We start from the raw sequence: 12,653 nt of genomic DNA, 5'->3' as shown, positions 1-12,653 counted from the left end.
TCTCGTTTATTATTTTTTATTTTTAGGTTAATTCTCTTTTCTCTGAAAAAAATCAAGCTCAAATATAGGGGGGCATCCGCATCGACATGCCACACCGATAACAAATATCCACAAATAAAGTTAAAGTATATCATACAAAACATGTCTCGTAACACTGTTAAATAGACTGCGACTCGGTATCGTATTCATTAGGGGGCTGGACTAGAACTAGTGTGCGCTGAATAGAAGTTCAGCGGCTGTGTGCTTCCCCCCCCATACAACAGAGCAGGCATGCAACACCATGATGGAAGCAATCCAAAACAAGGAACCATTTTCTTTTCTTTTTTTTTACACAGGTGATAAGGATAGGGAATGGCAGAAAAGGAGAACATAAACGTAACGCACGCTGGCGGCATCGACGAATCCAACGGCGGGAATACACCTCGCTCGTCTCTCGGTCACTAGAGACATAAGGGTTAACGTGACAGGTCGGAGTGAAACGGATTAAGGGGAGCCGTTCACTGTCGTAAAATAAAAATAAAAAAAATCTTGTTTTTGGAGAATTTAGGAGTCGTATGTCATATTGTAATGCCCGTGTCAGTGATTCTACATCGTCTTTCTTTCCTGGATTTGTTCATTGGTCGTAACGGACCGCGGCATCCTGGAATGAATGATATGCCAGCATTTTGTTTTTTAAAGTAGTGATCACCACATTGACAAGAGCGTGAACCAGAGCTTGGCAGCACTTGCTCCGATATTAGGCTCCAGCTGGGGTGAAACCTCGTTGCCATCCGGGAGCTCTCAACTGGCCTGGATATTCTTCAAAATAACAGGTTGAGAAATATGGATGGGTTGGCTGCGAACAGCACCAGGGCACCGGAAACGGAAATCCAAAATTCACAACTGCTACAGAAACATCCCTCTGTCTGTCTTTCACACCCACACGCACTAAGGAGCTTTGAGGTGGAGTTTTGATATATGGAGATAATGACAAAAACACCACCACTTCAAAAAAATAATTAAAAATCTATACACATTGCATGTATTCCTTAAAGTGACTGAGCCAGTTAGAATTCTAGACAGTAGTTGGATTTAGCAGCAATATCTCTCCCCAATAAATATAAATGTATATAAATGTCTCTTTAGGGCCACTTTGACGCCAGACCTCTAAGGGCCATGCTGCAGAGGGGGGTCCCAGGCAGGTTGGGGGACACGCTGGGAGGGTTGGGAGGTTTTCGTGACCCCTGGCAACATCCATCTCAGGGATGGATCCATCTGTGAGACTGTACAGCAAGGAGATCCTCCTCAGAGAAACAGTTCAGAGTCTAAAACAGCATGCTTTGTCTTCTGCTCTTGCCATTGCCTGGGGGTAAAAAAGAAACGGTTTGCATAAATTTGCATATTTTAGGTGATTGAAAATTAAAACACAAGGGGTCTCAGCATTGATCCCTGAGGTGCTCCTCACCTGACTCAGGAAAAGATGTGTTCCGGTAGCCAGGATCTCTCTGCAGCTGCACCTCCTTCAGTGTGAATATAGATATGCCTGCCAAAGACAATATAAAAAGTACAATATAAAAGACAGAGTACACACACACATAACAGCAGGAGAACAAATGCTTCGTCTGTGACCGATTCTGAGTTTGCGGTATTCCCTGGAATAGAACCTAAAGGCTGCCAAGTCTGCGTTACTATGTTGCCATATGATTACTCACTCTCTGGCAGCGCGAGTACGCGTGGCCCCAGGCTCCTGAAATAGGCTTGTCTCATTGACTCATCAGCAGACATTCTCTTCTTCGACTCGTACTGGGAACAGAAGAAACATAATGTTAAAATGATAAAAGCTAAAAAGCTTGAGAATACTATTCTTTCCATTTTGTGCCAAAAACACAGTCCCGATATGGCGACAAAATGTCCACACTACTTTCCTTACCACCCAGCTAATACCGCTCAGATACAGTGACACTCACTTTTAGGAATGACAGCAGCAGGTCAATGCCATCAGTATCCAACCTGGGGTGGGTGGGGACAGAGAGAGAGAGAGATGTAAGTTGAGTGGGAGTGACTCACAAATAGTGGCACTAGCATTAAGGAAGGAAACAGAGTAAACTATTCCACAGGATTTCCTTACAGGAAGTGACACAGAGCACAAACTCTAAAACGAACCATACCGCACTAATGCCTAAAGTCCGACCAGCTAGAAGCTATGTTAGAAACGACTACACAGCGGCTGTGGTTCTACGGTTAACAAATTGGTGAATAATATATACCTTGGTCTCATACTCAAGATTTGCTCGTTTTCATCTCCATTCATTGGAGGGCTAACGAGAGAAGTGAGTAGCACACAATACGAGACGTTAGGGACACGTTGAGCTGTCGGGGTAGAACACTGCAATCTAGATGTCTCGAGTCGACAGTACATCCGAGAACCTTCACGTAGTATAATATTTCTGATCAATCCAAAGCACCACATTTACTTCATACCTTCAAAGGACGAGTGTGACTAAATGGCAGACCAAAACTAGGCACTCAAAATATCGCCTGGGATAAATGTGGCAGCTGCAGCGTTTTTCCATCCTTCCCCCGATCTAAATATGTCCCTACCTGGGTGCATGGTTGATGAGGGGCTGGGTCTTGTACTTGGGGAACTTGTAGGACTTGAACTCATCTATGCAGGAGATTCCAGGCCAGCTGTCTTCAGTGGGTGTGCCTGCTGAGAGACATTCGAGTGACCGTGTTAGAGTAGAGGGCTTTATCATGGCAGCTGGGGGGGCTTTTCGCGCTGCCTTAGGGGCTGCATGCCAAAGCTAATACTAGGAGCGGTTCATATAGAGATTTATACTGGTTCCCCATCAGCAGGGGGCAGCACTGACCCAGTAGCCTGAAGATGAGGTGCAACTCGTCCTCCACCGTGGAGCCAGGGAACAGGGGCCTGCCGGCAGCCATCTCGTAGAATATACAGCCCACCCCCCTGACGAGAGAGAGGGCAACACAGGCAGTTAATAAATGGGTTCAATCAGAATCACATGTATTAACCAATGTACATAAGATACACAAGGTATGTCGAAAATACCAGCATTTGACATGGCCATCAGTGCAGGGGACGCACAACAACTCACATTCTGACAAGACGACACGTATAACGGACTGTACAGTATAATAACAGAGTGCTGTTCTGGTGGCTGAGGCGTGCTCACAACAGCTGAGGCTTTCACTGCATTCCTCCTTAGGCCTAACAAAAATAATGGTTGGTTTCAGGTTGCCGACCGACCCTGCCGATTTAGGTGCGACCCAATATATTTTATGAGTTTAAAAAAAAAATTATATATTAAAAAAAAAAAAAAAATCATTTTTTTTTTTTTTTTTTTTTTTTTTAAGAATAAAGTTTCATAGAAATCTTAGTCAAACATTTAGTATTATGGATATTAAACATGCTGGCAGAGTACATGCATCCATGTTGTTGTGAACATTTTAACCCTTTCACTGCCACACGACAGCCGGTTAACCCTTTCACTGTGACAATACAGAAGGTTAGCCCTTTACTATCACACAACCGACGGCGATGCTCCATCATTAGCATCATTAGCTCCGCATCCGCGGAGCTAATGATGCTAATGATGGAGCATCGCCGTCGGTTGTGTGATAGTAAAGGGCTAACCTTCTGTCGTGTGGCAGTGAAAGGGTTAATTAAATAAAGAAATTCCCTATCCATAGTCGCCGTGGGAAAGAATAAAAAAAAAAAAAAAAAAAAAAAAAATTCCCTACCTACCCATGGCCAAACTGACAACCAACCTGAAACCAACTATTATTTTTGTTAGGCCCTAACACAACTTAAGGAATCGTCATTACTCCCAACTGAGAGCAAGGGCACATGAAATATGAAAACAATGTAGGTCTACGTGTAAAGCCGTCACTGGGCATCGTTTGTAGTTACACTACTTGCATTTGCATCCACTCTGTTGGCTGGATACAGTCATAGCCAGAGGTTATGCAAATGTGGTGATAGGCTAGCATGTTGACACATGACCCTTCATAGGAAAGTAGCAATTTTTCTAACAATTGCGGTTACAAGCACTCTGTGAAAGTAAAAATAAATATCATATAAAAGATAATAAATGATTGACACGGTTTAAGAATTTCATAGGACATCGAGTAGAAATCTCCCTATATACGGTATATATATATAAATTATGTACTAATTGCCCTGTTTTTGTTACATAACGCCTCATTGTTTGAACTATGATGTCAACTTTGTGTCCCAACACTTTGAACCATCCCACCAGGCCGGGCCCACTCACCACATGTCTATTTGTGTGGAGTACTCGGAGGAGCCCAGCAGCACGTCTGGGGGCCGGTACCACAGCGTCACCACCTCGTTGGAGTATGTCTTCGTGGGGACTGACTTGGCCCGAGCTAGGCCTGCACAAACACACACAGTGCAGGGTTACATAGGGTTAATGCAGGGTTACATAGGGTTACTTTGCCCAGAATGTCAAAAGCAAAGCTTGAATTCACACAGAAATAATAAACTATATAAATAAATAAGAAATAACCAATAATAATGAAAACAGCAACATAATAATAATAATAATAATAATAATAATAATAATAATAATAATAATAATAATAATAATAATAATAATAATAATAATAATAATAATAATAATAATAATCCTTTACCAAAGTCAGCCAGTTTGAGTTCTCCTCTCTCGTTGATGAGTAGATTCTGGGGCTTCAGGTCTCTGTGCAGAACCTTCCGCCTGTGACAATATGCCAAGCCCCGCAGAATCTGGTAAAGGAAGATCTGGACAAACAAGCATCTTGGATCAGTAACTAAAGCCAACATAAAATGTCCCTGGCTTAGGCCTAACAAAAATAATAGTTGGTTTCAGGTTGGTTGTCAGTTTGGCCATGGGTAGGTAGGGAATTTTTTTTTTTTTTTTTTTTTTTTTTTATTCTTTCCCACGGCGACTATGGATAGGGAATTTCTTTATTTAATTAACCCTTTCACTGCCACACGACAGAAGGTTAGCCCTTTACTATCACACAACCGACGGCGATGCTCCATCATTAGCATCATTAGCTCCGCGGATGCGGAGCTAATGATGCTAATGATGGAGCATCGCCGTCGGTTGTGTGATAGTAAAGGGCTAACCTTCTGTATTGTCACAGTGAAAGGGTTAACCGGCTGTCGTGTGGCAGTGAAAGGGTTAAAATGTTCACAACAACATGGATGCATGTACTCTGCCAGCATGTTTAATATCCATAATACTAAATGTTTGACTAAGATTTCTATGAAACTTTATTCTAAAAAAAAAAAAAAGAAAAAAACAGATTTTTTTTTTTTTTAATATATAATTTTTTTTTTAAACTCATAAAATATATTGGGTCGCACCTAAATTGGCAGGGTCGGTCGGCAACCTGAAACCAACCATTATTTTTGTTAGGCCTAACTAAAGCCAACATAAAATGTCCCTGGCTTATGCAAGTATGTCAACAAGGACAGTTTCGGGCTATAGCAAACAGAGAAACAATTTCTACACTACGTACACTGAATATAGAAAGTAGCACAACTCTACAAATCTGTCCACTGAAAATGTGGATATCCAGTCACCATAACTTCAATGATGGCATAGTCATATCTTTTCGTGGAGTTGCAGACAAAGATCAAAGGACCCTTTCAAGACTGAGTAAGTCAGGTAAGTATAAATAACTGTATTCTATAAAAAGGCATGAAAACCGAGACACTTTTGCTGAACTACAGTAGTCAACCGAGTTGCTCAGGAATAGGGTTGTTCAGTGGAATGAAATGTATTCAGATTTTCAACCAAAGTTATGATTCTAAATATAAACCGTTGCCTATGTGCCTGCTCACTTTCAACTGCTCTGCACATTGTTATTTGCAGTTTATTAAATATTTTTTATAGCTGCTGGAAATGTCCTACATCTATGGACAAACAATCAAATATTTTTGACATCACCTAATTTGTTGCTCACTAAGTCCGTTTGGTAGAGCCTTTTACTGGATGTAAACAATGATGACGTTTTGGCTCCGGATGTCTCCAGGGACAGTCTGGATGAAAAACCATGCAACGTCCGACAACAGGTCCGTGCACTCCGTACAGGTCCGTGCACTTAACCTAGTTAAGACGCTTTTGTCCAGAATGTGCCTGGAGTTTTTCCCTGTGGAATGACAGCGGAGTGCAATAATAGTCTAACCAGGTACACACAGTTCCAGTGCTCCCTGCAGCAGAGCAGTGGAGACGACACTAAATTACGTGTTGCCTATTTCACATTTTTGAGAGCCAATTCTATGATTTCAACTCATTAGACGCACACACATTTTGGACGCGGAAGTAGAGGTTTTCCCTATGAGACGACGCTGATGAAAGAAAGGCCTGGGGTGTCCTGGTGGCCATGAAAATCGCAGCGCCCTGGGTTTGGATCCGACCTAAGCCCTTTGTTGCATGTCATCTCCCTTCTCGCTACCCCCGATTTCCTGTCACTCACTGTCATATCAAATAAAGCAGAAATGCTCTAAAAATATGTTTCCCATTAATTACCTAGACTGTGGCGGCCCGCCACAGTTTTATAATGAACCAAAAAAAAACATTTAAAAAAGAAAAAAGAAAAATTAATACATTTTTTTTATATCTTTTTTAAATATAAAGTTTGCCAATAGGGATGTATCAGTAGTATTGGCAGTGGTAGTAGTCGTAATAGTAATCCAGTATATCTTTTTATTTTCTAAAAAATAAACCAGTTCAACACAGGTAACCACTTTTGCTTCATTTCTTTGATGGCTCAAATGTATGCTCTAGTTCAGTGCTTCCCAAACCTCTCCTCGAGACACCCCGACCGTTCCATGTATTTGTTCAATTCCACCATCAGCACACCTGATTCAACTAATAAAGGGCTAGTTAAGTTGAATCAGGTGTGCTGGTGGTGGAATTTAACAAATACATTGAACGGCTGGGGTGCTTCGAGGAGAGGATTGGTAAGCACTAGTCTAGTCGATTTTGTGTTTTGAGCACAACGTTAATCATAGATCTAGCCTCTTTATTTTGCTCTCAAAGTGCACCAGATTGATATGCATTTAACTTTAAAATGTACAAATGCCTAGAGGGGCCGAGGTTCACCCACCACAGTCTCACAAAATCCTGTGGGAAACACATTATATCTTAAAAAAAAAAGAAAAAAGAAAAAGGTCCATTTTGATCCTGAAGTCTGAGGACAGAACAAACAGGCTTCACTGTATTTTTTACAGTTTTGTTACAAACTTCTGCCACCAGAGGGCAGAGTGACGGTGTCCCTGAAGGCGGCTAGTTTGGCAGGTCGCCTGTAGAGGCTCACCTTGACGTTATGCATACTCAGGATATTCCCACAGTCGTCCATGTACTGTTTCAGGTCCTTGTCCTAGAAGGAGGGAAGGGGGGGGGGGGGAAGACACCCAGTTAGCAGGGGGGGATTTAAAGACTTCAAAAAGAAGTGGTTCAGTCGGGAGGGAAGCAGTGTCTGCTATTTGGGGCACCGGGGACAAACTTTTTCTCTCAACTTGTTTTGCGTCCCTTCGGGCAAACACAACGGTCATTGTTCTTGGAGATTGGCCACCCCACACCTACCATTCATATGTACATGAGCCTGTCCTATTCAGCTGTACGGAGGAGGGTCCTTCCACTCCCCAACGACACCCATTGTACCAGTGGTCGGACAAACACACGACTGACCAATCAAAGTATAAACAGCTCATTGCGAACGAACAGTATCTTGTTTTCCGACTACATACTTGAAGTATAAAGTCCCCTGTCCTTCAGAGGAAGAGGGCCAGGGGCACATACTGTAACACCCTAACGGCAGTAACCTTATACTCCTCCATTAGCATGTTTCTGTTAGTCAAAAGGTCATGAATAATAACAATGACAACGAACGTATTCATTACGGCCTCAGAGAGACCAGGGTAGCATGGAATGGACCTGTCTCAAACCCTGCCCCCTTTTCTTGATCCTCCAATCACAACTGTCGCTTACCTCGGACAAACCAAGTTTGTCCGAGGTAAGCGACAGTTGTGATTGGAGGATCAAGAAAAGGGGCAGGGTTTGAGACAGGTCTATTAACTATGAGTCATGAGTGAGGAGAAAGGAGGGTCTCGTTGCCTTACCAGGTACTCAAAGACGAGCGTCAGAGACTTCTCTGTGTGGATGATGTCATGTAACGTCACAATGTTGGCGTGTTTCAGGTCCTTCAGTAATGACACTAAAGAAGGGGGGGGGGGGGGGGGAGAGGTGAATTCAGATGGTTTCACATCCGACATCGTGTACAGATGATAAGGGGACATGGTTGATCAAATGGGACTTTAATAACGAGTTGAAGCACTGCAGCGATATGGTTTTTGAGGATGATAGCGATATCCGATATGTTTCAAGATACAAGATACAAGAGTTTTATTTGTCACGGCATACAAGTATACAATGAAATGCGGGGGGGTCTTGCCCGCAACCATGTGCATAATTACAATAGTAATATATAATAAGAATCCACCTCAACTGTCCCGACACCGGTATAAATAGCTGTAAGAGATACAGTACAAATGCAGATACAATGCAGCTTTTCAGACATGTCTAACCCCAGATCAGTGGTTTCATGAGTAAAGGACAAAACCATGTAAATTAAAGGAACAGCTGACTGAAATGTATAGACCTCTCATAGAGCTCCAGTTACTTTTATTAAACAAACCGTGTTTTCCTTCCGTGTTTACCAGTCATTTTGTTCTTTACAGTGCAACACTAAAGGAGCGGATGTTGCAATATAGTTACGCCCCCGCTACGAGAACGCACTGGAGATAGTGACAGACCTATCGACAGACATGTGCTACACTGCTAAGCTAGGTTTGGCTAGTGAATATTTTTTTCTTTTTTATTGACACTTTCCTTTTTTAAATCGACACTAACCCTAACCCTGCCTTATCAAAGAGAGAAATCAATATTGAAAGACCTCATTCAAGGTAAAGAGTCTGTGTGAACCACAGACAAAGTTACTTTAATTTTCCCATTCCGTGGGAGATGGAGGGAACCGCCCTCCCTTATTTGAGCAGAAAAAGCACACATGAGAGGTCTTGTTTAAAAGGCCCTTTTAAACCAAGGTTCTTGTTATTCTATTGTTCACATGGCACTTGCATTAATCAAAACAGCCGCAGTGGAAAAAGTCAGCGGAATTTATTTTTCACAGGCACCATTTCTGATTAGACTTTTTGAAATCCAAATCAGCCAATTGGGCGTGGGAAGCTACTGTTAGATTTCTGGGGCAAGCCGCCATATGTAGAGGATTACTGGGTAGCAGGCGGATTAGATTTGCAAATTTTTTTGTGTGATAAGCTGCCACCGTAAATCATAGGGGGAAAACCTTTTTTTTTTTGTCCCTTCATTTCCTTGTTCAGCTTCATGTTTTAGCTATTTCTCTACACAATAGAACATAAGTCATCCTCCAGAGACAGCAACAGACATCTGTAGAAACAGTCTAATTTCCTCGAGCCTGACACGGATTGTCTGCCAATATATTAGTGCATCCCTAGATGTAATTAGTGAGCTTAACTAAATGCATATGTGGGATTTATAAATAGTCTAACTTATAATAATAATAATAAAAGAATGTTCCAACAGGAGTGTGTGGTCACACCTTCTCGGATGGCGGTGCACGGCGCTCCCTCCTCATGCTCCAGCCTGATCTCCTTCAGAGCCACTAGGTTGTCGGTCAGCTTACTCCTCCCCTTGAAGACCGTTGCATAGGTGCCCTGGGGAGGAGGTGGAGGTAAACATCAAGCTCAGCCGACACGTGACTGTCAGCAGTGAGCCGTAGGAGCGAGGAGTCAAAAGTGTAGGTGAATTCTAACCGTGTGTGTGTGTGTGTTTAATCAATGACTGTGGGAAGGCGGGCACCTGGGGGCTCAGGGAAAGAGAGCCATGGTGAACACTCTCTCTCTCGTGTCTTACCTCCCCCAGTTTATCCAGTTTGATGTAAGTCTCCAGCTTCCCGAATCCAATTTCCGACTGAAAGAGAGTGGGAGGACACACATCAATGAGGCTTGCATCTTAATTAGCGCAGACAAGCTTAGAGACACACACACACACACACACACACACACATACACACAAGGTAGTGAGTTGTAAGGTGGACCCCCCCCCCCACTGACCATCATGGCTAACTTCAACTGACAGCAGACCATTAGCTTTTGCTTTCACGGTTCATTCGTAGTGCCTTGGAAATAAAGAGGCCCGTGATTTTTTTTATTTATTTATTACAAATTATACTAACATATATTTTTCCAATCAGTATTATATGGAAACCATTTTAAATCCAAAATTCAATATTTGTCAGCAGATGTTTTAGAGGAAATGAAAAAGTGAAATATACTGCTTGCATAAGTATTCAAACCCACACATTAACATTTGGAGAAGCCACCTTTTGTTGCAATAAGTATCTGTTTGAGAGTGATTTCTTCCTATTCTTCCTCTTCTTCATTCTTCCTCTCGATTGGCTCCAGGTTGTTCAGGTAGATTGGACGATGCTTGTGGACTGCACTTTTCAAACGGTTCGATTGAGATCAGGATCTTTGACTGGGCCCCTGCAGGACGTTCACCCTTCTGTCGTCGCTCCTGAAAGCCCCCCCCCCCCCCAGTAACACAGAGAGAGAGAGAGAGAGAGAGAGAGAGAGAGAGAGGGAGAGAGAGAGAGAGAGAGAGAGAGAGAGAGAGAGAGAGAGAGAGAGAGAGAGAGAGAGAGAGAGAGAGACCGAGAGAGAGAGAGAGAAAGAGAGAGAGACCGAGACCACTCACTGGCACATCCCAAGGAGCAGATGTGGAGGGCCAAGGAGCCTGCTGCATGCTCCGGCCATCTGGCCAAGCTAAATATTGCCTCAGTGCACCCCCATTCTATTTGCCTTTGGCGGAGTCACATTGTCCGTGGTCACACATAGGTACACTCCAATCACTGTTGACGGGGGTGTGTGTGAGGGGGGTGTTTATGGAGGTGCCATCAGGGTGATTAGTTCCACTAGTAAACAAAAGGCCATAGCCCTGTTCTGTTTGATTCTCCAGTTTGCTCTACTACAACAGACACGGACAACAGCAAAGCAGCGCTATAACCTCGACTCAATAGTATCTATTTCTTTCTGCTAAAAGTAACACCAAACAAACAACGGCAAACAAAGAGGCTGCTAAACACAGAAGAGACAGAATCAAAGGGTGCCAGCAACAGCGTCTGCATTTCCAATGCTTTCCAAGATGCCTTCTGTCCAGTATGTTTTGAGGACTAAACCCAGCTGGGTTAGAGACAGAGGGGAAAAGATCCCCACTTGCATAATAACGGAGAGACTCACAACACCTCAGGGGTATAACAAGCACGGAACCTTTCAGACCCACCACGCAACAAATGTTATGTGTTGGGCACAGCCAGTTGTGGAATGTGAAAGTTGTTTGGTTAACGTGACACTTACTTGCTAATGCTAGCGGCCCATATGTCATCCCGACCTTGCACCATCACTGTGTTTTTAAGTCATTGATGTCATATGAATCTCGAGATTGCAAGGCATCCATTGATACCAAACATCACACACTAGACACACTTACTGGGAAATGGGCTAAATATCACTCCAAAATAGCGGCATCTTCACCGGGACACCTCCAATCCTTAGAGCACAATTATATGATTATAACACCTGTTAGTACAGAACTGAGGTTGTTAAACGTAAACGATAATGTGTTCACTTACAATGTAACCTAGCGCACCTCGGCTCATCAATCCGTTTTACAAACAAACTGGGAAATACACAAAGGTGTGCATGTTCACAGGAAATACATTTACAGTTGAAGAAGCATGAGTAGATTCTTACCTTAATCAGTGACGCACAGAAATAACAAAGAAAAAGTTGAAGAGGGTTAATTGTCCGTGCTGAGCTGAAGTGAAAGAGTGCTTTTGTTTTTTTGTGATAACATTTTCATTTAATTTTTTTTCCCTTTCCACATATAACAAGAGACAACTCAATACAGTAATAATAATAATAATACACAAGACATCACAGGACATTACTTCAACAATAATAATAACAAAAATGACAAGACAATTAAATTAAATCAAATTAAATGAATCAGTAAAGCAGTATAAATAATATAAAATAAAGAACAGTGAAATATCCTGAGCCCCCATCCACCCCTGTCCTGACCCCTACGGTCCCTACCCTATGAGGACCCCGAGTCCAGCTGCCCAGTGAGTCAGAGCATCATGCCTCTTTAACACATTGGGTGCCATGCAGTATGCCCATCTTTACCACTCTGCCAGTGCTGTAACCCTATGGAGTGGCTCACCTTCTTTGCAGGGCTATACACTTTTTAAATATTATATGTTATGGTTTGTAACCGACCTCAAACGCAACGGCACAGAGAGGAAGTTCAGAGTTAGCCAAAAGCTAGGGCGTATTTATTTACAGAGTCACAAGATGGATGAAGTACAGCAATCAAAACAAACGGGGATCTGGCATGTGACGATGTAGCGGCTCTGCAGATACTCCCAGTAGATAGTGGTGAGGAATTGGCATGTGTAGCGGCTCTGCAGATACTCCCAGCTTTCACTCCCGGTGGAAACGGAGAGAGAGAGAAATCAGAGTTAGCCCAACGAACACACAGAGG

At 42.8% G+C, this 12,653-nt stretch overlaps 1 protein-coding gene across 1 annotated transcript in view; it reads right to left on the bottom strand.

The window, feature by feature from the left end:
• Positions 1-10: 10 nt before the first annotated feature.
• cdk17 (cyclin dependent kinase 17) overlaps positions 11-12,653 on the bottom strand; it is a 75,450-nt gene continuing 62,807 nt past the window's right edge. Inside the window, exons 6-17 of the mRNA XM_084334300.1 lie at positions 9,963-10,019; positions 9,649-9,763; positions 8,135-8,229; positions 7,330-7,392; positions 4,657-4,780; positions 4,275-4,395; positions 2,850-2,947; positions 2,581-2,686; positions 1,947-1,989; positions 1,692-1,782; positions 1,445-1,522; positions 11-1,342 (exon numbers count right to left, since the gene is read on the bottom strand). Of these exons, the coding sequence (XP_084190426.1) occupies positions 1,305-1,342; positions 1,445-1,522; positions 1,692-1,782; positions 1,947-1,989; positions 2,581-2,686; positions 2,850-2,947; positions 4,275-4,395; positions 4,657-4,780; positions 7,330-7,392; positions 8,135-8,229; positions 9,649-9,763; positions 9,963-10,019 (1,029 nt within the window). The 3' untranslated portion in view covers positions 11-1,304. The remainder of the gene's footprint in view (positions 1,343-1,444; positions 1,523-1,691; positions 1,783-1,946; positions 1,990-2,580; positions 2,687-2,849; positions 2,948-4,274; positions 4,396-4,656; positions 4,781-7,329; positions 7,393-8,134; positions 8,230-9,648; positions 9,764-9,962; positions 10,020-12,653) is intronic.

This window comes from Notolepis coatsorum (assembly GCF_963971535.1).
Source record: "Notolepis coatsorum genome assembly, chromosome: 18".
Lineage (NCBI taxonomy): Eukaryota > Metazoa > Chordata > Actinopteri > Aulopiformes > Paralepididae > Notolepis > Notolepis coatsorum.
Note: the sequence above shows the minus strand (reverse complement) of the source record. Positions and strands in the feature narration are given on the sequence as shown.